This window comes from Xiphophorus hellerii, chromosome 10, assembly GCF_003331165.1.
Source record: "Xiphophorus hellerii strain 12219 chromosome 10, Xiphophorus_hellerii-4.1, whole genome shotgun sequence".
Classification (NCBI taxonomy): Eukaryota; Metazoa; Chordata; class Actinopteri; order Cyprinodontiformes; family Poeciliidae; genus Xiphophorus; species Xiphophorus hellerii.
Genome location: NC_045681.1, coordinates 20,730,858 through 20,755,548, shown reverse-complemented (window position 1 = coordinate 20,755,548; position 24,691 = coordinate 20,730,858). Strand labels below are relative to the sequence as shown.

General features: G+C 39.2%; 1 protein-coding gene across 1 annotated transcript; it reads right to left on the bottom strand.

Moving 5' to 3' along the window:
* Nucleotides 1-6,333: 6,333 nt before the first annotated feature.
* On the bottom strand, nucleotides 6,334-23,541 carry LOC116726768 (somatostatin receptor type 2-like). Its single transcript, XM_032573652.1, has 4 exons — nucleotides 23,277-23,541; nucleotides 19,860-20,561; nucleotides 18,529-18,854; nucleotides 6,334-16,973 (listed from the first exon to the last, which is right to left on the bottom strand). The coding sequence occupies exons 2-4, from the start codon at nucleotides 20,245-20,247 to the stop codon at nucleotides 16,542-16,544; spliced, it is 1,146 nt and encodes a 381-aa protein (XP_032429543.1). The 5' UTR covers nucleotides 20,248-20,561; nucleotides 23,277-23,541; the 3' UTR covers nucleotides 6,334-16,541.
* Between the last annotated feature and the right edge of the window lie 1,150 nt (nucleotides 23,542-24,691).

Below are 24,691 nucleotides of genomic sequence, written 5' to 3'. Positions count from 1 at the left end.
GCGGTACCTTGTGACTAAAGCACAGCAGAGCATAGCAACGCCAGAGGGTGGAGCTGCTGTACAGCCTCTCGGCTCTACGCTGAACGGAAGGACAATAACGAGCCAAACAGAAGCATCAAACACGGAAAAATGTTGCATTCTGAACGCGTGTCAGAACCAGGAGCTTAAAGGTGGAAACCCGTCACCTTTTCCTCCACAAAGTTGGTACTTGTAGGCATCTGAGCGAGTGTCTGCTCATGCAAACAAAACAGGAAAAGACTGCAATAGTTTGAATAATAATAATAAAAAAAAACAGATTAATAAAGCCTTATGATTTTTTTGGTTTGATTTTTGTCACTGGAGTCTGATTAGTGTAATTATAGCAATTATAACAGGCACTGATAAACAATCCCCAGCGATTATAAATGGCAATCACGACTTTTTGGAAGTGATTGCTTTGAATAAGTAGCTGCTGCGTGAACAATTCTAGAGAAATGAGCTCAAACTTCATTTGGCACCAATATGTGCAGCAGTTTGAAAAATCATTAGCCCTCTTACATTTCTTCTCTTGTTTTTCTTCTTTGTCTTAAAATGCTAATTTCACCTTTTAAGGAAGAAAGCTGCCCAAACCGACGTGACCCTGATCAGTTTGTGACCTTTCCTTTGGCTTTTCAGCAAGACATTGATCCAAAGCACAACATCAAGTAAACCTCCAAATGGGTTTTGTTAGGCTTTTGTCATAATCCATACTTAAATCTGATTAGGCAGACCATTCCTGCTCAAAACCCTCCCATGTGGCTCAATTCAAACAATTCTGCAAATAAGACTGGGCCAAGTCCAATAACATTAAGTCAAAGTCTCATTGCCAATTGTTTAGAGGTGCAATTACTTTCTCTGGGTAGGTCCGGATACATTTTTTTAAACTACATTTTTGTTGGTAACCACAGTTATTTTATGTTAAAATTTGGGACACCTTTTGGATTTTTTGTTTTGTGGTTTTATTCATAAATTCTGAGTCATCAGACTTTCATGTATTCGAAAGAAAACAACAAAAAAAGAGAAGTTACGTGGTTGAGCTCAGCTCTGCAGTCCTCACAAATAAAGCCGCTGCAATGACTCTGCTGACAAGCACCAGTGAACTTCGGAGCATTTCTGGCAGCTGCGAGAAACGCATGCAAGGAAATGTAGTTTCACGACGTCAGTGTCTGAAACCGCGTTGGGCAGTTCCGCTCTTTATCATCTACTGGGGAGAAAATTTGACTTTTATCTCTGGTCTTAATTCGTATTTTTTCAGTTTTCTTTTATGAACCTTGAATGAATGAACGAACAAGCAAACAAACTCAAAATTTATAATTCACAAGAATTATAAGCCGTGTACACTGTACAGTGTATTTTTCTCTCCCCAAAACATTACTAGTGAGCACTGATCATAACATTTCTCTCTTAAGCCGTTGACCTTTTACTTTTTTTTTCAAATCCCCGTGTTTCTTTACCATCTACGTTTTTAGAACTTACACTGTTTTGCTTACATTTCACACTTCATTTTCATTAAATTTCCACATAAGTGAGTTTCTAGTGAAGGAGCACTTAATTGAACTCTTTTTTTATCCAAAAACAGTCTAATTTACCAACAACGTCTTAAACGACACTTTTTTTTTTTTTTCCAATTTTTTTTCTCCGAAGAGTTTTTGCGGCGCTAGTGGCTCGTATTTTTTCGACAGTAGGCAGACAGGAAGGAGGGTTTTTGGAGAGGGGGAAGACATGCGGCAAAGGTCGTCGGGACCGGGAGTCGAACCCGCGACGTCCGCGTCGAGGACTAAGGCCTCCAAACGTGGGGCGTGCTAACCCACTGCGCCACCACAGCACGCCCCACAATTTCATTCACATCACATTTACAATTTCTGTTGAAATTCAGTCAAGAAGTAATATTCACCCAAAATATATCTGTTGTTAAATTTTCTATTCCCAAATCCTTTTTTATGAAATTCCACAATTATGTTTGAAAAGGCAATTTTCCAACAAGAGGCGATTGCAGAACTGGGACGGTGGACTGCTTATGTGGTAGCGCCAAGATGTTTTCTGTGCATGTGTATGTGGTGTTTGAACTATTAAAATAACTCGTTGTAAACATTTTAGAGGAGGTCTTGAGTATTTGCGGATTTTAACTATTCATGGACGGCTGTGGTTCCTAACCTACAGGAACACAGACGGCCTTCTGTACTGTAAGTCTTCCTCGATAGCCGACTATCAGTTGGATTCGGTTAATCCAGTAAGTAAAGCAGGACAGAAGCTCAGGACAGAAAACTTCAGTCTTAACAGTTTGTGACTTTGTGGTTCAATATTATAGAACTAATTATTTATTTGTGTTTTTGTTCTGTTTCATATTGGTTGACAATGTTTTGTCCAATATTTTGTCTAATATGATTAGACAAAATATTAATAGAGACGCATCAAAATTGACAGGATAGAATCAAACAATCCCCAACTTAAGAAGTTAGTTGGGTTTGTTCCTCGTCGAGTAACATCGACTAGGAACAAACCATACCAGGTGTCCAATTGAGATTTTCTCAGGCTGCTTCACCGCTGCAGCTGGTCGGACCGAACGGAAACTGTGTAGCTGCAAATGATCAAAAGGTGTTAGTTTCCTCCTGAGATGCACTAATTTAGTTCCGCTTTGTGGGATCACAAGAAGATCTTAGCATGCTGAAAACAACAGGTGCAGTCGGGCTGATGATCACTTCAAAGAAGTTCAGAGGCTTTTTACTTGATGTGCAGAGACCCATTTTAAAACACAACAGAGCTGACATCAATTATATTTTTGTTCTTTTTAAAAATACCCAATGCAAATGAGTCTTTAAATGCCAACTACTACATACAAATGAACTGCAGGGTTTGCCAGTAAATTAGTCAATTTTCTGACGGTTTCCCACTCATACTGACCTCCTAAACTGACTTTTTGGGGTTACACTTCAGTAATCTAAACTTGACGTCGCTGTGCAAAAGCAGACGGCGCTGATGTGCAGCTGCTGTCGTAAAACAGAAATTGTTTATGTGCGTTGAATTATTCTCAGAGGCTTCACTGCTGGAGCTGCACAGGTACACCACAGGGTCGTGTTCTTGGCCCGCTTCTTTTCAGTTTTTACATGACTGGCATTGCAAAAACTTTTACATCTTTTCACATCTAATCGCTTCACAATTACAACCTTACATTTATTATACTGGGATTTATGTGACAGCTGTACCATACGAGGTAGAATTAGGTGTGAAGTGGAAGGAAAAGAGCACAAACTTTTCAAAAGATATTTTAAGAATAAAAATGAGAAAAGTGTGTCATGTACTCTGATAAAAAAAATAATAATAATTACTGCCATTTGTTTTCCAATGTTATTTTTTGTCCACTTGTGTGGGATTTCAATTCAGCCGAGTATAAACAAAAGGAAAGTTGGTATAAAACAATCCCCCCAAACTTTGAATGTCTCATGGAGAGTGGTGCAAAACCATATTTCAAAACTTAAAAAGAGTATGTAGCACGACTACAAACCTGCAAAACATGGCCACAAGCCAAAAACTGTCATTCTGTGCAGGGAGAACATTAATTAGAAAAACCACCTAGAGGCCCATAGTAATTCTGAAGGAGCTGCTGCAGAGCCCCACAGGGAAGCCGAATCTCCTGGCATGAAAAGCACCATTAATCCTCTCCGCAGAAACGTAAGCCGCACATTTTAAAGCACACCACGTGTCCTGTTTTAGTAAATGTAACTACTTTATTATTCTTACTGTAAAGAGTATTAATTCTATTCTAAATGAGAATTACTGTATTTAAAAAAAAATTTTTTTGAATAAGTTGTCTCTTTAAAGAGCTGATCAACAATACAAAATGTCTGTCCTGTTTGTGCTGTAAAATGTGCTGCAAGTCAAACGTCTTGGTGGTTGGTGTAGAACCTGAAGAATCGGAAGGTGTTTATTTCGATCACACCTTTAACCAACCAAGCATCCACAGAGACTTGTGCTAACCCAGATTAGACGCAGCAGATGGCTACTCCAACTCTGAGAAAGGAAGAGGAACCCGCACTCACAAAACCAGAGAACATTTAGTTGCAATTTCAGCTGTTTGAATTTCTTGTCTTCATTTATTTCTTTTTGTCATTTCTTTAGAAATTTGGTTGCTACAAGTTGTATTTAAAAAAAAAAAAAAAAGTTTCATAAAGGCATTTTTATTGCAGTCCTGAATATGGCCACTAGATGGTGATGGAGTGCAGTGTAAAATTAAGTCAAATTAGTTAGCGGAGTCAACAACACCTTCAGTATTCTAGTCATAGATTGAATTGATTTACATTTTGCTCTTCATAAATCTCTTAATCTTACAGGAATATTCTGCAGACCCTGCAGTATAGATGAAGAACAGGTTTTCCTAATACCAGCTGTGACACCTGAGAATATTGAAGATAAAGGTGTCGGTGTGAGGTGAATAAGAAGTGCTTTATTAAGAGTTCATGTTGACAACTATACGCCCATATCCAAAGGATGTGAGTGTGCGTAGAATGTATCAGAAACTGCTGGGCGAGATTTCCACCCACAAAGAGAACGTTGCCCTTCAGGACTGTGGACGTCTAAAGTCTGGTAGTTTATGTTCTTGTTCAGTAAGACTACTACCCAATGGTAAACCTTCCACATGTGAACACATGTGGGTAAATGTACCACATATGACATATTTTCCCACAGACGACTCACTAATTGAACTTTTTCTGTCATTTTGTGAAACATTAATAGATAATATGCCTTAGGATAAAGTTCCCCAATTTCCCAACGTTTGTTGTTAATACAGCCTGCGCACGTGGAACACGACAGAAAGTCAAACCTCAGATGTGGAGCATCTTTCCATATTTGTGTTATGTGGTTTTAAACATAATAGCACAAATAGTTATGTTTTCCAAGAACTGTTGAAATACCGTAAACAGGTTAACTCAGCTCAGTGTAATATCAGTACAACAAAATGGTTACTGTTTGAAGAGTCAATTTTCCAATGAATGTTTATGTATACTAAAAAATAACAAGTATTGACGTCACACTTAAAGTTTGTTAAAGGCTTATCCTAATTTTTTTTCATCATTTTTTTTTGGTTGAGGCGTTCCATGTTTGGACGTTTATTCCCTCTGGTTTTTAATGCTGTGCAGGTGAAAGGATTTTTTAATTTTTTTGTAAACTTTTGAACAGTTACTATGATGCTTAACTTTGGCAACAACATTATTTTTGCAACCGGGAAACTGCTGTTTGCACACGGTGGTATTTAGGACGAGGTTACCAACATATTAGCATATTACACATAACCAGAAAGTGAGATGACACTTACCAGTTATAGCAGTATTCATTATGAGTGTACAAACTTAAACAGCAGAGTGGCCCATTATTAAAGTAATCCAAATACCTCTTGGACTAATGCTAACGTTGTCCTTGCTAACTCAGGTGTTATATCTGACTAAAACTGACTCTGAAAAATGTCCTCTGAGAGTCTAATGAATAAATACAGTATGTGTATGAATCTTTTAAAACACCTTACTAATATTGAATATGAAACTTTTTCTACATGGCTAGCTGTTTGGTGAAGCAGTTGGAAAAAAAAAGTAATCTGTTAACCTATGACCCCTCAAAAATGACTCAAACTTAGTTTGAGGAACGTTTAAATTAAGGAATGTGCCTTGGTGCGAATGTATTTATTTTTGAATTAATTTCAACACCTTCAGGTTTGAAATGCCTCATATTTTTCGCATTACGTTGAGTAGCTGTCTGCACAGACGGGCACATTATACATCACAAGCCCATCTCAAAAGATTTTTTTTCGACGAGCTTTGATTGGTCATTTTTCCATTTGCTTTTTGAAAAGGTCACACTCGGAGGCTTAACCATATCTCTCTGAAGCTTCGGAACTGGCTCCAACCCGAAATAACGAAACTGTTGGACCATGGGCGGAGTCAGCTGACATTTTTACATTGACATTCAAAAAGAAGAGAACCGCATAAAAACTCTGTCTGGAACCTTCTTTTTTTTTTTTTTCCTTTGTGCATTTTCATCCCGGTATCTGTCCTCTCCCCTGCCAATACGACAATAAAACTCTCCCCAGCACGACGTTCATTACAGAATGCAATGTTTTCACAGTGGAAGTGAATCCTCCGATTGGCACGGCACTTAGAGTCGTGAGTCATACGGAGGCGACTGGGGCGGGAGAGCAAATGAGAAGTGATATGAGCGAATGCTGTCGCAAGTAGGCTCTCTCAAGTGTGGAAGGTTTTAAACGGAGCGCACAGAGTCAGATTAACCTTAAAAAAGAAATTCACAATGAACAAAACGGAAACATGCTTTGGATTTTTGTGGAGAGGGAAAATGTAATTACAGATGGGGAAATATTATTCATTTAAAGTACAGTCAGGACAAAACATATTCGCAGCCGAGGCAGATTTACATTTAGAAATTTCATTTAAACAAGAAATGCATCTTTCTCAAAAAAAGAAAAACAATCCAAAAATACAATGCATCAAATTTAAGCATCTGCCATTTGTCGTCACCCCAGTCTGACTTGCTGTCTAAGTCAACTAGTGGGATGAATAATTTTAGACTTAACTGTAATGAGAGGTCATAAAATATCACAGACATGTGAGACAAAAGAATTGATGCATTTGTTTTTACTTATTTACTAAAATAAGGCCATTTCTGTCATGTACCTGAAAGAGTCCACGGCAAAATCCAAACATTAAATAAAATCCATTACAAATGTTACAAATGTATGTTGGATGTCATTTTTGAGATGCACAATATTCTCTTAGTCACTCTAAAGATAAGACATTTAAAGAGACTTTTGACATAATTAAGCAAAAAAAAAAAGAAAGAATATTGAGCATTTTTAAGTAGTTATGTTTCTTTGCTGTATAAATTTGTTTAAGTTATCTTGACTGAAGTGAACTGAAAACGTGCTAAACAGTGACTTTTAAAACCTGGATATTCATACATACTGAACCTTGAAGCTAACAACATACACCGAATATTTTTCAAGAGTACATTTTTGTCAAATTCACACTTAAAAATATTTCACAACCTTTCAAAATAATGGCATGCTTTATTACAAAACGTCGTTTGCAGGTAAGCTATTCAGCGCCGCTTTTGAAAAGAAACAAAGCTATCCCTTTACCATGCCAACCAACTATTTTAGGCATTTTAAGATACTAAAATAAAAAAACAAAAGCTTAGCTAAGATTGATTCATTTTTCTCTCTGTTTAAAAAAAAAAATCTCCCTTCCTGTTCTCATTATAACAGGGATATTCAAGGGAGCTAGAGAACATCGAGTCCTCAGAGTTAGCAACAGGGTGTTAGCGGCAGAATATTAGGGGGAAAAAACACCTGAGTGAAAGGATGTAAATGAGTTTGAAGTGAACTGTGATGACTAGAGGATTGGGTCAGAGGATGACCGTAACTGCTGCTGCTGGGTGCAGGAAAAAAAAAGGTTCCTGGAATTGGCAATAGTGAGAGGAAACCGCATTGTGTGGTCCAGGTTAACAGAGGGCCTACTGCAGCTGAAGTTGTGGAATTAATTACTTGGGTAACTTTGCACTTTTTTGTATTTACTGTCTGTAATATTACCCAGAACTCTGGCAGAAATATCCTATATCACCATTAGCTTCCTAAAAAGCTAGCGGCTCCTTTGTGTTAACCTGAAACTAAATCTGCTGCAGCATTTTGAATATGTGATGAGCCTCTGTGTACACAGTTCACTGACCTCTCTGCTGAAAGAACTCAGCTCTGTCCAGCTCTGAGTTTTTTCCCCTTTCAGTGTTTTTCCTCCATTCCATTTGTAGATTTTCTTTAGATCATGTCAATCTTTGGAGCCCCTTGAGGAATTCCCGGCCCTCACCCGGTCCCACATCGGGTGGGGGGGGGTTATCTGCTTAATGTTTTTATTTGTTCAAGAGGAAACTTAAAATTCCACCAGGGACTTTATTCCCAGAGGGCCCCTCAAGCCGCTGTTACTGAAACATTCTAAGAAAAGCCAAAGTAATCACAAAAAACAACATTTATCCTCACAGATGCACAACCACGCTAGCTAGACCATGGGCTGCGTTTTAATTGCAGAGACAAGAACATTGACCCGTCCGTTACAATCGTTGATCACATTATAATATACCATATGGGACAATAAAGAGTCACAAATAAACATCGGCTTTTTGACAAACATAAGTGTAAGCTGGGTATATAATATTAACAAAAAGAGATATCCAACAGTTCTCTGTTACGGTTACATTGCCAACCTGTCTGTAGAGTACAAAGACCTTTGGTCGGTTAGATTTTTTTGAGGAAAAGTCCGCTCTGCAATGCCGTCATCACATGAGTTTTAGACAGTATGAAGTGTCAAGGCACATAGAAAAAAAAGTAACAGCACGATTCAAGAAGTACATATCCACAGCTGTACACCACTGGAAACAAACACTCTGGAGCCACTCGCCTGATGCTGAAGGTTGTTGTTTTAAAAGCTACAAGATTGTACCAGTTCTAAAATGCGAGGCAATGGCACAAGTGACAGGTCAGGATGTTTGAGGTGGAGTTGTGTTTAAAAGGTAAAATCCATTAACATCTTTCCTGCAGTTAAAAAAAAACCAAACAAACAAAAAACTTGAGTCTTCATTTAGTACAAATCCAAATTCTGTGGTTCCAGAGGCTGAAGCTAAAAGAATATAATTCTACCTTCTCCGATCTCGAAAACAACAACAAATATCGTTCCTGTGAACACTATTTTTTGTGAATTGGGATGTTTGCGATGGAAAGTTGTGTTTCTCTTCCATTCCAACTTTGTCAGCAGCTGACAAAGTTTATTTTCTTGGGAAATGGAGCTTGGAGGATGTCCACCTCCGAAGACCTTCCAGTGTGAAACACTTAAAACATGTAAATCATTCAATCCAGTCTGATACAAAAATAAAGCAAAAAAAAAAAGTATTACTGTTAATATAATAATGTAATTAAAAGCTGTTTGTTTTGACCTGAAACACTTGGAATGGTCCGCTCACGCTTTCAGTACTTGTTTCAGACAGGCGGATTATTGGTGGCGCACAGCATCCAACCTCCATTTCCTGTGGTAAAAATCAGCTTCTATGTAAATACAATTTGCCCCCACCGCTATGGCCTTGTTTTACACTGGACTAGCCGTTAGCTTTAGCCTCTGCAATCAACTAATCTGGGCTTACATGAAGGAGCCAAGAAATTCTGTTCTATTACAGGAAGGATTTTAAGAGTTCAAATGTCCTGAACTTTTACAGAACTCCACACTTTCTGAGAGAGAATCCCTGTTGAAAGGTAACGTGTGTAACTCCGCTCTCAATTGGAGAGTTGAAACGGACGGTAGCGGTAACCAGCCTTCCTCCATGCAAGGTCAAGCAGATGATAGGACAAATACACAGTTTATACTGATCGATGCATCCTCTGGAGTGCATGGAATAGCCCTTCACAAATTAACTTATGTTCACCTGGGAAAAACCTCCGTTCATCTGTACAATATACATTTGCAGGACATAAACCTGGACAAATCCTTTTTTTTGTCTTTTTTTAATTTTTTTTTTTACATTTGGTGATTGTGTATCCATCTCACTCAAAACGTTTGGTGAATCCTAACCTACCTGATCCTAATAGTGTTTCTACAGAACATAATGTTGAGGGTGGAAAACAAAAGTTTTGGTTTCACAACATGATAAAGAAAGCAGCTAGTAAAGACTTCCCCATTGCAGCCATTGGTGCTTTTAGCGCTACATTTGCGCTGGCTTTGGCACAAACTCTCTTTTATCAACATCTGTTAAACAGCTAAAGGCTCCATTTTTATACATCATCTACATGCTGGGTGGAGATGTATGAATCGCATCCTTTCTTTTCTCACCTGTATGATTAATATTTCACACAGTGAATAGTGGATAAGGTCACCTTATCAGTTGTACTTACAAATGAAAGAAGAAGTCAAGTACATGATGGAGAACTCTGCACTGTAACACTGAGGAAGCTAAAATACTGACTGTAAGAGAAACTGAAAGAAACCCAGAGTTCATCAGTGCAGAAAAATCTAAAAAGAAAAGATATATTTAATTACTGATTGTGGGTTTTTATAAACTTTCTATCACGTTCACTGGGATACACAGAAAAACACAAAACCTTCACACGAAAAAAGTTTATGACTTAAAACCTGAATTGTGATGTGAATTTCTATTCAGCCCCCTTCACTCTGTTACCGCCAAAGAAAAGCCAGGGTAAATTTATAAACTGTGGAGTGTTCAAACATCCCACATCCCACTCTTTGAACCCTACAGTTCAAACAGTCGGATGTTCAAAACTGAACATCCCACAGATTAATGTTCAAAAATGGAAAGAGCCAACCTTCAACTGCCAACCTTCAACAATGTGGCTTTTTTCCACATGGAGTGGAAGAAAAGCCACAAATTCATTCAGGAATTCTTTCAGGAATTAATTCATTAAGGAATTTCCATTCCTCCATAAATGCCATGCCTGCCTGAATTTACTTACAGTTATATAAAAAATACATTACTACTGTTTTTGCTGCCAACCAGATGCTGCATTTAGCGGAAATTGTTTGAATATACCATGTATAACTGAAAGAAATATAGGTATTTGGTATGTAATTTAGGGAAATTAGGCATAATTAGATGGCAGGAGAGGAATATTATTGTTTGTGTAAAATTTGCATCATTAGGCACTAGTGCACCACACTAGACAAAAGAAAACCTGAAGCCGTTTGAAACAAATTTGGGGTTACAGTTTGCCCCAAGCCTCGTATGGAACATTACAAAAATGTGTATTCTGGTCGGATGAGGTCAAAATGTAACTTCTTGAGTGACATGCCAGCATCATGATGTGGTGAGATTCTTTTTAGTTGATAGAAAGATTGATGGTAAAAGACTTGAGACATGTACAAAGGTACAAACCAACATTCAGAGATACTTTGGACTGGTTTAGGTCATTCATATTAATATATTAGAATAGTCAAGTCAAAGTCCATAGCTGAATTTAAGTCAAAATCCTAAATTTTGACTTAAAATTTAAGATTTTAAGTCTGAAATTTTAAGCAAATGTTCACCCTTTGCAAATGTTCAGCAAAGGCTGAACATTTGCTTTACATTTGATTTGACTGAGCTAGAGCTGTTCCTCAAATAATGGTTGGGAAACTTTGAGATTGGAGCTGCAAATCCAGAAAAGGTGGTTCTGCTCAGTACCTCTACAAAGGAGGGTTGAATAAAAATGCACACCACACTTTTCAGATGTTTATTTGTGAAAAAAAAAGAAGAAAATCAACATTTTCCTTCCATTTTACATCTATGTGCTATTTCTGTTGGCTTATCACAGAAATCCCCATTCATCTTATTAGGTTTGTTGGTGTAATGTAAAAGAAAGAGAGAATTAATGAATATAAATGCAGAAAGAAACGTATCTGTGCTTTTTATCTGTTCTGATTATGCAGGTCGATGGTTTCTGAGAGGATTTATTTGCGTAGCATATGGTTAACGACTTTGTTGCTGCTGGCGTCTGAGATATCTGACAAATCTCTCAGCCACCCAGCTGTGACACCATCATTGAGGTGCTTTTGGGAAGCGTCTCCATCCCAACGATTGGAAAAAGAAAGAAAAAAAATCACCCTGTATGTGTATGCTTGGTTCGTGGACTCATTCTGTCAGCATGAATGAAGCGTTAAACAACAAAGAATTTCAATTATTTTTTTTTATCTTTTGATGAATCTTCCCCTGCTGAGCAGATATAATTTTCCAGCTACGATTGTGGCTCAATTAAAACTTGATTATTTTAGGGAAAGGTCTAACAACTGCTACCAAATTAACAATTAAGAGGATTGCTCGCGGTAAAAAGCAACTAAAAAAAAATCCGGAAGAAGGTTCTGCTCCCTGTTATGTAATCTCAGCCCAGTTCTGTATAATGTATGCTGTGCACAGAATACCAAAAAAAAAAACCTGTGTACCTTTATACACATCTTTTTCTGTAAGGTTGTAATCACGTAGTAATCCAGAGTTGTTTTTAACTCAAATTAAAAATGTGCCGAATTTAAGCAGCCGTGAGTCAAGATTTATGGATGAAACATCTCGACTTCAAAATGAAAATGGGAATAAATATGAGGCGTAGGAGATACTGGTATAGTGTAAAATTTGAGCTTAGCTGTAAACCTAACCAGGCTAAGAAGTTGTCTAATTTTTGTTCTGAGCTCACTGCTAACACTCATAAATGCACTAGCATTCTTTAGCATATATGTTAAGTTTAATACATAAACCCTTGGACTTCTCAAACATTCTAATAATTGCCTCTAACTTATTATACTCTGCAGAATGAGATGCATAGGAAATAAAACTAAGGCAAATGTCAAAAGGGCAAACTGAATTTTGTTTTCTCGGCTTACACGTAGGCCAGCTGAATGCCGGTATGTCATAGGACTCCTTCAGCCTTTTTAATCAAAAGTCAATTTAAATTAAACTATCAGTAGGGGTTCAACTATATGGACCACATAGGACTCATATAGCAGTGAGTTTGTAAAAATGTTGATAAATCCTCAGAGAGAAGGAAGAATACAAATACAAATCTGTAGAGCAGATTAATAATCTAGACTTTCGCAATTATGCAGTTAAGTTTGTCGCTGTTTTGTCAGCTAAGTGAGTTTTGTGGAACTACAGTTAGCGTAGTAGCACAAACGTTTCATAACTGCCTCATTAGCTGCGATTCGTCAGTCCTCCAAGAGTAAAGTGACTTTTATTCCAGATTTTGTAGCAGGCTTATATCTTCAATTCCAGTTGTTTGAAGTAGCTACAATCTGCTAAGACAGGTGGTCCATTTGGCTAGCTGTTAACATTATTAGCTGGTGGTCTGACAATTTTTATAGAACCGTAATTTTTTGTGTTGCTCAAGTAGCATTTTTGTCAAGTCAACCTGACACATGACCTCAGTTGTTCTTTGTTTCTTTTCTCTCTTTTTTTTTTAAGGGAGATTATCGCCCAACCCCAGATAGACAAATAGAGCAAATGGATCAAGTTCACTGCTGAATTTAGTATGTAAAAGTGAAGAAATAATTGATATGCTAACAATAAACTAGTTGTAATTATACAACAAAATATTAGCATTTTAAACTGTTTGGCAGTGGCAGCAGATGTGGGTGTGGATTAGGCAATGTTAGCTTTTTGTAGTGGCCAAAGTACCAACATCTGACTGACAGAGTCTGTGGACAGAGCTAAAGATCAGGGTGATTTCAAGGAGGCCTTCCAGCCTCAAGGACTTGGTGCTCAACACTAAATAAATATATCAGGAAAAAAAATACCACTGAGGACATAAAAAGAAAAACAGTTACAAGAAGGGTTTGACTGCACTAATGCAATTAAAATGTTTTATATTTGTTCAGAAGTAATAATTATTTTATCTTTTGAGAAAGGCCTGTGTCATTTCTTGTCAAACAAACTTGGTTGAATTAATAAATAAAAAGCAGTATAAACAATTTTGGAATAAACTGTAACTCTACACAACCATTGGTTCCCTCTGGAACCAATGACCCAATTCCAGCTAAGACTGGCGGATTATTCAATCCTAACAACAAGTATGTACAAAACAAACCTTGGCTTGGGGGCACTTCTGTAATGATAGCTAATCTCATGGTTCTAATGAGAATGCATACTGTAGAATCAACCGGAACCACCATGACTAAAATCAGCTGATGTAGAGAGAACTACCTTCTGTTTTAAAGGCGTCTTTGATAGTTGATACCGTGACAAACTTCTACAATAGAAACCATTTTTGTCTTGATTTTTAGTACAAGACACTGATATTGAATTTGTTGGCGAAGAGTGAAGATATAACTGGCATCCTATGGAAACAGCTGAAACTTTTGCATCTGCTTTTCTTGCTTCGGATCAAGTGGCATATCATTTTTATGTGTACATATTGTTTTCCACTATATTAACTCTATTCACATTTCTTTCTGCTCATTTCCAGTTAGGCATCCAACCACGCTCAGGATTGCATACTCATGTTTGAGTGCGACACGGATTTTGTAGGATCAATCCTTCTCATCGTCACCTTGAACCTTCCAGGATTACAGTTCGGTTCTGCTCACCTCCGGCCGTCTTGGATGACTCATTCCAGTTGTGTAGAAATTCTCTCATTCGCACTCTTTCTCTTGTTGAGGGTCACGTTTACCCCAAGGGTAATGTATGCAAATATTTTCTGGGTTTTGTGACAAATGAAAAACAGAATACCGAGACTAATGAGGTGCAATAGAGGAAACGGCGTATGGAGGCAATGCTAATCACCAGACAGGCAGCACCCAGAATGTACAGGGGCAATTGAATGATTCCGAATACTAAAATGTTAATGCCAATTTAAGAAAGTCAAATACATTACATTAAACTCAGAGTGCTAAAAAAAAACTCAAGTCAAGTTTGATTCTGTTAATTTTGTTGATTATGGCTTACACCTGATGAAAACTCGATATGAAAATATCAAGTTATGAAAGCAAGAAAATAATCTTTAGCAAAATAATGTGGGGCAAACGCCTTCACTACCGTGCGAGAGACTGCTGACTTGACTGACGTGAAGCTGAAAGTCATCGATGCCCTCTACAGGGAGCCTCAAAAGGTAAACAACCTGGCAGAGTATTCTAAACAAGCATGTCAACGGCGTTTTGAGTGGAGAGGAAATCTGTGAAAGACAGATGTACGCGCTGCCTTTAGGGGACTGTAAAGCAAAGCTTAAAGACATTTGTGGATGGATTCAGAGCTTCAGGAGCCGACACATAAGGATGTACTTACCTAGGATATGGAGTACAAGTCATATCTCTCATGTCAAATCAATCCTGAACCACACAAATCAGATGGCTCTAGGAGAACTACTGCAAATAGAGCCTACCTTCAATCAGGTGTGAAAACACCCGTAAGGCGGTCTTTCCTTTCTTAAGATCTAAAAGGAGCCATTACTTCCATACCATGCCATACTGATAGATTCATTCATTCAGGGGAGCCCCTTTCCCTAAAGTACTTATGGTTTTATATAATATGTCTCATATTTATTTTTTGAACAACAAAATCTGGGGTTTTCTTTAGCTGTAAGCCATAAATTATCAAAATTGATAAATTTATATATGGATTTGTCTTTTGACTTTGGAATAAATTAACTTTCCAATAATATTCTAACGTACTGAAATGAATGTATGTATGTATGTATGTGTTACATAATGCTTGTTCTTCACACTTATTCAAGAGCTAGCAGCTCTGTTTTTTATCCAGCCTTACTCACTCACCCACATATTCAAGGACCTTACTTTCTGCTATTCTCTTTGATTCATACATCCCACCACAGCCTTTTTAAACTTTATCTTCATCACGCACGTATTCCTCCCTTTGTCCTACTCTGCGTGTGTTTCATTGTTTCTCTCCCCCTTGTTCAAACGCGTGACGCATTTTTCAGCCTTCTGGGAAATTTGGCCACCCTCTCATACATAGGCTGACCAAACCAAACGGGAATCAGAGGGTCACGTTTTACCACAAAGCAGCGAGCTTGTCAAAACACAACACTGTACAAAGATATAGGACCCTTCGCAGCGGTGCAAGTGATGACTCCGGTAAAAGTCAGGATCAAGTAGACCTGTACTGTACATATCACCGACTTCTGTTGGCAAGAATATGTAGAAGTTTGCCTTGCCATTAAAATCCATTTAATTCTTGACACACATGAAGCAATAGTTTCCCTTTGTTGCAACGTTTCCTCGAAATCTGTTTGCTATGTACAAAGTCAAGTTGTTTTGGAGAAGCAAGGTTAGACTGTGATTTCCCATCCTTGATCATTAATCTGAGATGTTGAATTGGTGCTTATGGGTCGCCGCTACTCCTTCCGTGAAGATAAAAGGCAGACAAACGAGAACAGAATCCATCAGTAGATAAAAGGATACCTCTTTGTTCCCCCTTTCGGTTCTAAGCAACCAAACTAATAAGCTGACGTGAATAAAATATACAGTTACACTTGTTGTCTGTGGCGGCGGTTTCAGTCTCTTGCAACTAAAAGGCTACAGAAAATATGAGAATTCCTTTGTTGTTTCTGTCTTTGCGAAGGTGATTCAATAGAGGTTGTCGATCTAATTCGGACTACTCTCCAGCCGATACAGGGCAATGTTGCTCTTGTATTTCTTCACTCCATGTCCGCAGCGGTCTATCTCATCTTACCGCTTGCTTGGATCTTTGAAGAGTGAAACTGACAGGCACCACAAGCACTCTCATTTCAACCAAAATAAATCTCTCATACTCTCGGTCGATTTGAAGGTAAACAGGTTCCCTCATTTACCCCATCGTCAGGAGTCTATAAATGGAGCCAGTGCACTTTCTGTGAACTCTACGAACCCCTCAAGAAACTGTTTATTTTTCTCTCAGACTTTGCTCATGTGTCCATGAGCTGCCGTTACATCATTGTCATGGCCTTGCAATCTGAACGGGCAGCAGCCCCATTGCTTTCTTCGCCTCCTTGGACGTCGTCACCGCTCCCTCGCCAATCAGATGCTCGTCTGCAGCTCGCCGTTGAGCAGGGCGGAGTTATGGGTCTCCAGGTTGGCGTTGATGAGCATGGCTTCGTTAACCATCCGGCTCCGGTCCGCCCGGCTGTCGCTGCGCTCTATCTCGTCCAGGCCCGCCACCTTCTTCAGGCACAGAACATTCTGAAAGCTCTTCTTGAAGTTGTCGGACAGGAAGGCGTACAGGATGGGGTTGGCGCAGCTGTTGGCGTAGCCCAGCGCCACCACGAAGTCGAATGAAGTCTTCACCGCCGAGGTGGGCGTTATGGAGCTGGTGACGGAGGTGACGTTGAAAATGTAGAAAGGCAGCCAGCAGAGGACGAACACCACCACCACAATGGACACCATCCGCGTCACCTTGCGCTCGGAACGCTTACGCTTGGAGGAACACACTCGTATTCCAGACGATTTCACCTGGTGAAGAGACCGGAAAGTGGTTTAAGGCATCCAAAATACAAAGCGAATCCACCGACGGAAACGTTAATTCAATTCAAAAATACTTAATCGATCCCAAAGAGAAATTAAGTGTTGCTGTAGCTCATATCAATTCCACATTCTTCTTTAAAGAGCTATTGTAGCTGGTAAAGTTAGGATATTGTGTAAAATGGCAACAAATACGGTGTCTTACAAAAAAAAGTTCTATGTATTTTAGTGGGATGTAATGTTTATTTGGGTTTTTATAAAACATATTTCTCCTATTTCGCAATTATCAGCTGCATTTGCATTGGTCTAAATCCCTCTAAAATACTTTATGGTCAGGTGTGTGACAATATCAAACAAATATTCAATGGGTTTGAATACTTTGAGAAACTTCTGTATAAAAAGGAATTAAGTTATTCATTTAAGACCTAAAGCAAATTAAAACTGCTACAAAGACATCACAGTAATGCACTTTCTAATACAGCGCCTAATTCTGAAATGCAAAGGTTAGGATTTCTAGACATTCATTCATCATAGTTAGATTTACTTTTATGGCACCAATTTATGGATAAAGTTATCTTAGGGGCACTCACAATCCAAAAAAACCCAAACACTGCCAGTTTAAATCCTCCTCAAACATCCAGTCCAATACAGACCCTCTGAGTTCTACTCAATCAGTCCTATTGTCTGGCTCAACTAAAGTAGTCCGAAAAAAACATTTTGTGGGAATATAATTTTAAAATGCTGAAAAGAAAACTCCACTAGTAAAGATAGGTTTTTTTTTCTCTTTTTCTAAAGCATTGGACACAGCTTTTTCACAATCTCAATCTTCGTTCAAGGATATGTTCTACAATTACAAAATGTACTGAAAGAACAAATGAGCAATATGAAAACAAAGATTTCCCTTCTTAAATTGTTTCCTATCCTGCTTGATCAGAAAGGAACTGCAAACATCTAATATGTTAGCTAGCTAATATCCAATGAAGTTGTGAAATTGATTGGTTTTGAGTAAACCAATCAAGCACAAGTAAACATTTACTGTTCAGACAAATAAGATCTGATTCCCAATCATATGGGGCTCTGGACTATTTCCAGTTGATTGATTCTCAGAAAACCACTGATAACAGCTAGTTGTTTAATAACCAGTGGTCATGATAATTTGGATTTCACTCCCTTTATGTTATGTCATTTTCATTATTGAAATATTTTTGCACAGTTGCCTGTCCTGAAAAGAAATTAAGACAACTGAAAATTGAGTTAGCATCTAAATATAGTCTTAAAAAAACTACATGAACTGGATGGTTGAAACATCACAATGTTCTAGTTCGAAGTTTTCCATTGTAGAAATCTTTTGGTATAGTTCTTTGTCCAGTTTGAGTAGAAGTAAGCATAAAACAATTGACAACTTCGCTAATTTACCAAGCTAATTCCATATGAACTGGCTTCAAAAAAAAATGTTGATAAAAACATTTTTGCGCCGTTTTTGTCCAGCTTGTTTCGTCCAGAACAAAACAAATTAAATCTTGCACTTACACTGTCAGTGCCTCACCTTGATTATTATGAGCAGGTAGCACAGACATATCACTGCTAGTGGCATGAAAAATCCAATGGAGAAGGTGTAGAAAATGAAGATCTTGTAGTAGAGGTCCTGGGGCTCGGGCCACACTATCCCGCACACCGGCAATTGGTTCAGGCCGCTGAAGATCATAGTTGGTAGGTTGACTATCAGTGAGATGCCCCACACTGTGACGTTGATTAGTTTGGCAATACGGGGCTTCCGCCATTTGGTGGATCGAATGGGGTGAACCACGGCCAGGTAGCGATCAATGCTCATCACCATGAGACAGAAGATGCTGGTGAACTGATTGAGAGAATCTGGTGGAGGAACGAGAAGAGGCTCATCAGAGGAAAGTTAGATGTCCCAAAGAAGGTAATAAAAAAGATCTGTAAAATTAAAATTGATATCTATCTCAACCATAGGACTATCCTATATAATTAATATAGGATAGTTATTACAATTATCCTAAAACCATTTTATAGCTCATTTTTAGATCTATTATCTTTTATCTTAGCTATTTATCCTCCAGTTTTCCATTGTAATGAAATAGTTTTTCCTTGACCTTGAAAACTGAGGTATTTGATAGTAAACTGAACTTGTAAAGACAAGATACTAATGCCTTGAAAGGACTGTAAGAATAGAGAAATTAGCTTATTCTTAGTGGGTAATGATGCTAAAATTAGCATCTGCTTGGTAGATTCTGGTTGGCGGTAAATTAGGGTTCACTTTTAAAGTCCTCTTTCAAAGTTTTGTAAGAGTCTGGACAGCGTTTAATCCTGTCCTAAAAATTTTACGGTCTAATTCTACATTAAACAGGAGAGATGAAAGGATTTCTCAAATATGCATGAAAGAATCAAGGTAACACTGCGGCTATATTTTTGATGAGGGAATAACATAACATAATGAAAAGCTAAAACAAATGCATTTTAAATAATACTGCCCCTTTAAATAATTCATTCAAGATATTGGAAACTTGTATTTAACATTTTATACAAGAGTCAGTATTGACTCTTGTCAATACTGAGTAGATAAAAGGTGCTATAGACAAGGGCCTATGATTAAAATGTCAACACCTGCGTTGCTAAAACAATAGAACTTTTTCATAACTTGTAGAACAACACTCTCCAACAGATTCTGCAATACAGAGACATAATTGTTAGCTCTGGCTAAATGGATTGACACTTGGTTTGTTTTATAGCGACTATGCCAGATAACGACTCGGGGATAATTTCTCAGTTGGGAAACCTAAAAGTCCTCCTTCATCTATTAAAAGCTGCTGCCGCTGTCCACAATGACTCATCAGCCTTCTGCTTTCCACCCACCTACGGTCATGATCACCCGGCACAGAGCCTCTCCAAAGGGCCAGCGGACCAGCGCCAGCTGCAGGGCGATGAACGGCAGGCTCATCATGCACAGGACGTCCGCCACCGCCAGGTTCAGGATGTAGATGTTGGTCACCGTCTTCATCTTGGCGTAGCGCAGGATCACGTAGATCACCAAGGTGTTGCCGCATAACCCCACGGCGCACACCATAAAGTGGATGAAGGTGAGGACGACCGAGCTGGTCTTGTCCTGATGGAGCACTCTGGTGTCCGAGAAGTTGCCGCTCGGGTCCGAGTCATTCTCTTGGTTGTAGGCGTCGTACAGGAGGGGCTCGGGGATGGTGATGTTGGGGGACGGTGGGATGTAGGGCCACACATCCAAGGCCATGACTCAAAGACTTGAATCAGAAGGGTCTTATGGGTTTAAGATGAAGTTGGTATGAAAGACGGGAGTCATAAAAGGAGAATGGTAATGGGTTTTACTCCACTGCCTCAAAGCACTGATTTCACTGAATAATAATAAGGTTAAAAGGATTCATTAAGGTTTTAAACTGGGGGAAAGAAACAGCAGCCAAGGCTAGAGGCAAGTGGAAACTTTGTAGTCTAAGAGTTTGGGGATCTGGGGACTGGGATGACCAGGGTCTTTTATGTTCAAGGAGCCACAATGATCACATTCCAGCGGTACAGAGGATCAAAGTCAATCTATGGAGAGAGAAAAGCAATAAAAAAAACATTAAGAGTATACATCTTTTGACCAGTAATAATGACACTTCAGCAATAACCATGGCAACAGTTACAGCGTGACTTTACGAAACCGGCTGTGCATGTTCACCCTCGGTAACGTTTAATATGTCCTTTCTCAATATTGTGCCTCTATACGTTCAGTTTGTTTTCTTCCATCATCTGTAATCGCAGCGTTGTTGCGACTCCCAGCAAGCTTTTGGCAGACAGTCGCATCAACAAGGCGACGGGCCATTCCGGTTTTCATAAGACATGCAGTAAAAATAACTTTTGGCCATTTTCTTCTGCATTTGAGAGATAGTGGGGGAGTGAAAACATGAGGGGTGGTGGTAAGCACTTCAGGGTTTGTAACAGAACAGCCACAAGGACACAGACTGAACAACATCCTGAATAAGCACACAGGATTGTTTTTTTTTTTTTTCTTTTAGTGGCACGTACACATTTTTTGCTCAGTCCCATTGGGCTTTCTATTTTCCTCTCACTTTCTAGCACAGAACTCATATCGAGTATTCCGCCTCGTTTGTGTGTATATGTTTTCGATCATGGGTGTGTGTGTGTGTTCTGCCTCCTGCGCAGATGCATACATTCATACATTCGCCTGAGCAAAAGAGAACGATGAGGGCACCGCGCTGCCAGAGTCGAATGTTTATTCAATTGATCTCTGGGACAAACAGCTCTGACACTGTGGCAGGATCACTCACTACCCGCCCCCTCCTGCGGTGACTGCGACTGTCTCGACGGGGACAGACTCCATGAGCTCAGCTCTCAGAGTTGATTTTTGGAGTAATGGTTTTAGTGTTTGAAACGATCCGAGTGAAGATTTAAAAAAAACTGAGCATTTGACCAAAAAAAACCCCAAACGTTTTCTTTAAAGGCTCTTATTCATCCGTTAAAAGTCTGTAACTAGTGTGTGCCAGAAAACTGCCCCTTCTTTTTCCATTTTGGACATATGAAGACAGATAAATGTAGTTAGGGGTGCACCGATAAATCGGCTCCGATTTCCTTAATTTTGGAAGCTCTGTGATTGGCCCATACTTTCATGTGAAGCTGATCTTATCTACCTTGTCAATGCTCTAAAAATCAAACACTGTCCTCTTTTGCTCTGCGGTGACAGAGGTTTGACCACGTCCGCACGTTCACGGTTAACAATAGTCACCCCACTGTTACCGGGTCAGCAACTTTCTTGCGACATTTCAGGCAAAAACATCAGTATCAGACAAAATCTCCGTCAGCAGGTCAGGGTGTTTAGAAATCGGTAACCAATGATCGGCCAGAAAACTGCAATCGCTGCACCCCTAGCTCCAAAGCATAGTTTAATATTGAACAAGGGACAACCATTTGTCATATAAAGGCTTTAAAACATAAGTCGTTGTTTGGTTAATCTATATGAAGTGTTTTATGTATATTTCCACTCAGCCAGGTTTGAACTGATCAGTGTGCAGCAACAGGTGGGGAAGGGGGGTTGCATTACTCTGCTTTCCATACAGCCTGAGAATCCTGCTGTCAGCGCAGCACTCAGTCTGTCGTCTCATTCAAAGGATTTTGAGCAGTTTTAAAAACACGCTTACTGAAACCTCGCCGGGCCGCAATCAAACCGCTGCTTCACAACCAAGTTTAATAACATCAGCTGTAGATTTAACTGCTCAAAGCAAAGATTCAGAGCAGAATTTAAACGGCACCAGCAGCATTAGAATGCAAAGGTCCACGCTATTTTCTCAATTAAAAACTGAAAAGAAGGGTGAAGCTAAGATGATTTTTTTTTTTTCCTCTGAAAATCTCCCTGCCAATTGACTGTGACATCTGTGAATGCTGCAGGGGGGGAAAAGCAGCGGGGGGCCAGAAATGATTCAGTCAGTGAGAACACCAAGAAAAGAAGTTGGGAGGGGGGAATAGTTTCTGAATTCAAATGTAATATTTTACTATTATATCTTACTCTTTTTGAAAGCCGCTGTGGTTAAGTTTCATGGAAGGAATTGCATTCGTTTCCCTACAGATACCGGAGAGCTCGGCATGACGGATGTCTGGGAGGGTGAAGGAGTGAGTCAGAGGCAGGACAGGTTTAGGATTTCTGGAAAGGTGTGATGATTACTTTCCTAGGGGTTAAAGTCAATTTGGCGTAATCTGTTTCCTGTCATTACAAAGGACAAGTTATTATTTTGTTCTGGCTGCAAAAAGAAGGTCTAATAATGAGCTTGCTCTGCACTCTGTGCGTGAAACGATGAGGATGAGGAGGAAGCAGCAGCATGCACAGCTCGGCTTGTTACAGCCTCACAGTTAACCTGCAGGCTGCAGGAAGCAAAAAAACGTCCAGCTCAACGGGACATTTGGTCATCCTTCACTTTCAGCTGTCAAGATAGTAGCAATACAATCTTTAATTTCAAAGTAGTCCTTTAAATAGCATGAAACTTGTATTTGGAGTAAACAAAAAATCCTGCATCTGTTAGTTTTTCTTCTTTCTTTTTTTTTGAGGTTACACTTGTTGCCATTGTTTTCTTACCAAAAAAAAAAAAATGAAGAAGCAAAACTTCACATGTAAAGCTTTAACATTGAAATTCCAGTTCAAAAAACTGAATGAGTGATCACGATTGTTGTTTAATGAGTTGACTAGAGCCTAAATGGATCAAGAGCGCAGCGTCCAAAATATCAGCCCCCCCCCCCCTTTGTTTTTTGACTTACGTTTAAACCAGAAAGCTTCATCGTCACTGTATCGCGTCCGGGTTGTCCCGCGGTAGAGCTCGCCGAGTCCCGCCGCTCCCAAACGGGGCTCCGACCCGCCGGAAAGCCGCATCCCGCCAGCCTCTCCATCCACCTGCTTCCCCGCACTGTTACGCACGGCGCGTTCAGCAGCTTCTCCCAGAGCCGCCGTTCACGTTACATCTCTCAAGTCATTTTTGTTTTATTTATTTGCTTTTGTTTTATTTATACATTGATCTCCCCCCCCCACCCCCCCAACAAAAAAAAAAAAAAAAAAGTCCCAATCTTGGAGATTGAAATTGTGAAGCAACGCCGGTTGTGTGGTGAGGGAGAAAAAAAGAAGGGAACAGTGCGCTCGGTGTCCTGGCACCGGAACCTCCGCGAAGAGTGAGGAGTAGCGGCGGGACGCAGAGAGATAGGAGGAGAGGAGAGGAGAGGAGGGCGGTTGATGATGGTCGGAGACAGATTACTAGGAACACCGAACGCGTCACCGTTTTTGCGTTGGTGTGTGCGGTACTTTGCTGATTTGAGTCATGAATTGCCCCCCTCCCTCCTCCACCCCCCAGCCGCCTATGGCTTCTTTGAAGCTACTGGCTCTGCACGTTTAAAGTGGTTCCCTGCACCAATATCCTAAACACAGATTTTTTAAAAAAAATTATTATTATTTAAAAAAAAAAGAAAAAAAGACAGAGATAGCAGAATTTCAATGAATCAAAAGATGTTGGTTTTTTTACCAAAAAATTTTTTTCAATTAAAAAAAAAGTTCTTCCCAGTAGGTGAAACATTTTTGATTATGGTTATACAGCTGATGAACATGTACAAATAAGCCACACACACACACACGCACACACACGATCAACTGGAATTTATATGGACCAATAGAAATACTTTTTTTTTTTTGCCACAGAAATGTTATTCTATGACATTTCATACTTTTATGGTGAAGACTGCTGCAGAGTGCATGTTATTATAAATTGGAAAGTTAAGTGGAGGGAGAAAATTTACTGCAATATAAATCACAATACGCACACCTATTCTTATATGTATTGTTCAATATTTTGATTAGTAGATGGTGTCAGTGAGTTATTTTACTGTAACTGTATCATTTTAGGAAAACTTAAAACGACAACAAAGTTGTAGAGTAATGCGGTAACATTGATTAAACCATAACTCCACAATCACTGTTCTAATCTTCATTTCGGTCACTAAGATGCAGATACGTTATTGGCAATTAATTTATAAACTGGTCAAATATTGAATCCAAGCAAAATTGCGATATGACATATTGTGCAGATAAGTTGTATACCTGTTTAAGCTGCAGTTTGGAGCCCCACTGTGCATCTTGTCAATCAACAAATGATGTCTTTAACACACATTGAATGTGTCTAAAAGGTACA

Bases quoted from the DNA above. Each gene is read 5' to 3' on its own strand.
- LOC116726768 (XM_032573652.1), bottom strand. From the start codon at position 20,247: ATGGCCTTGGATGTGTGGCCCTACATCCCACCGTCCCCCAACATCACC. The intron at 18,855-19,859 runs GTGGGTGGAAAG...TTCCTCCACCAG, and splicing joins CCGGGTGATCATGACCGTAG to ATTCTCTCAATCAGTTCACC. The intron at 16,974-18,528 runs GTGAGGCACTGA...TCTCTTCACCAG, and splicing joins ACCTGCTCATAATAATCAAG to GTGAAATCGTCTGGAATACG.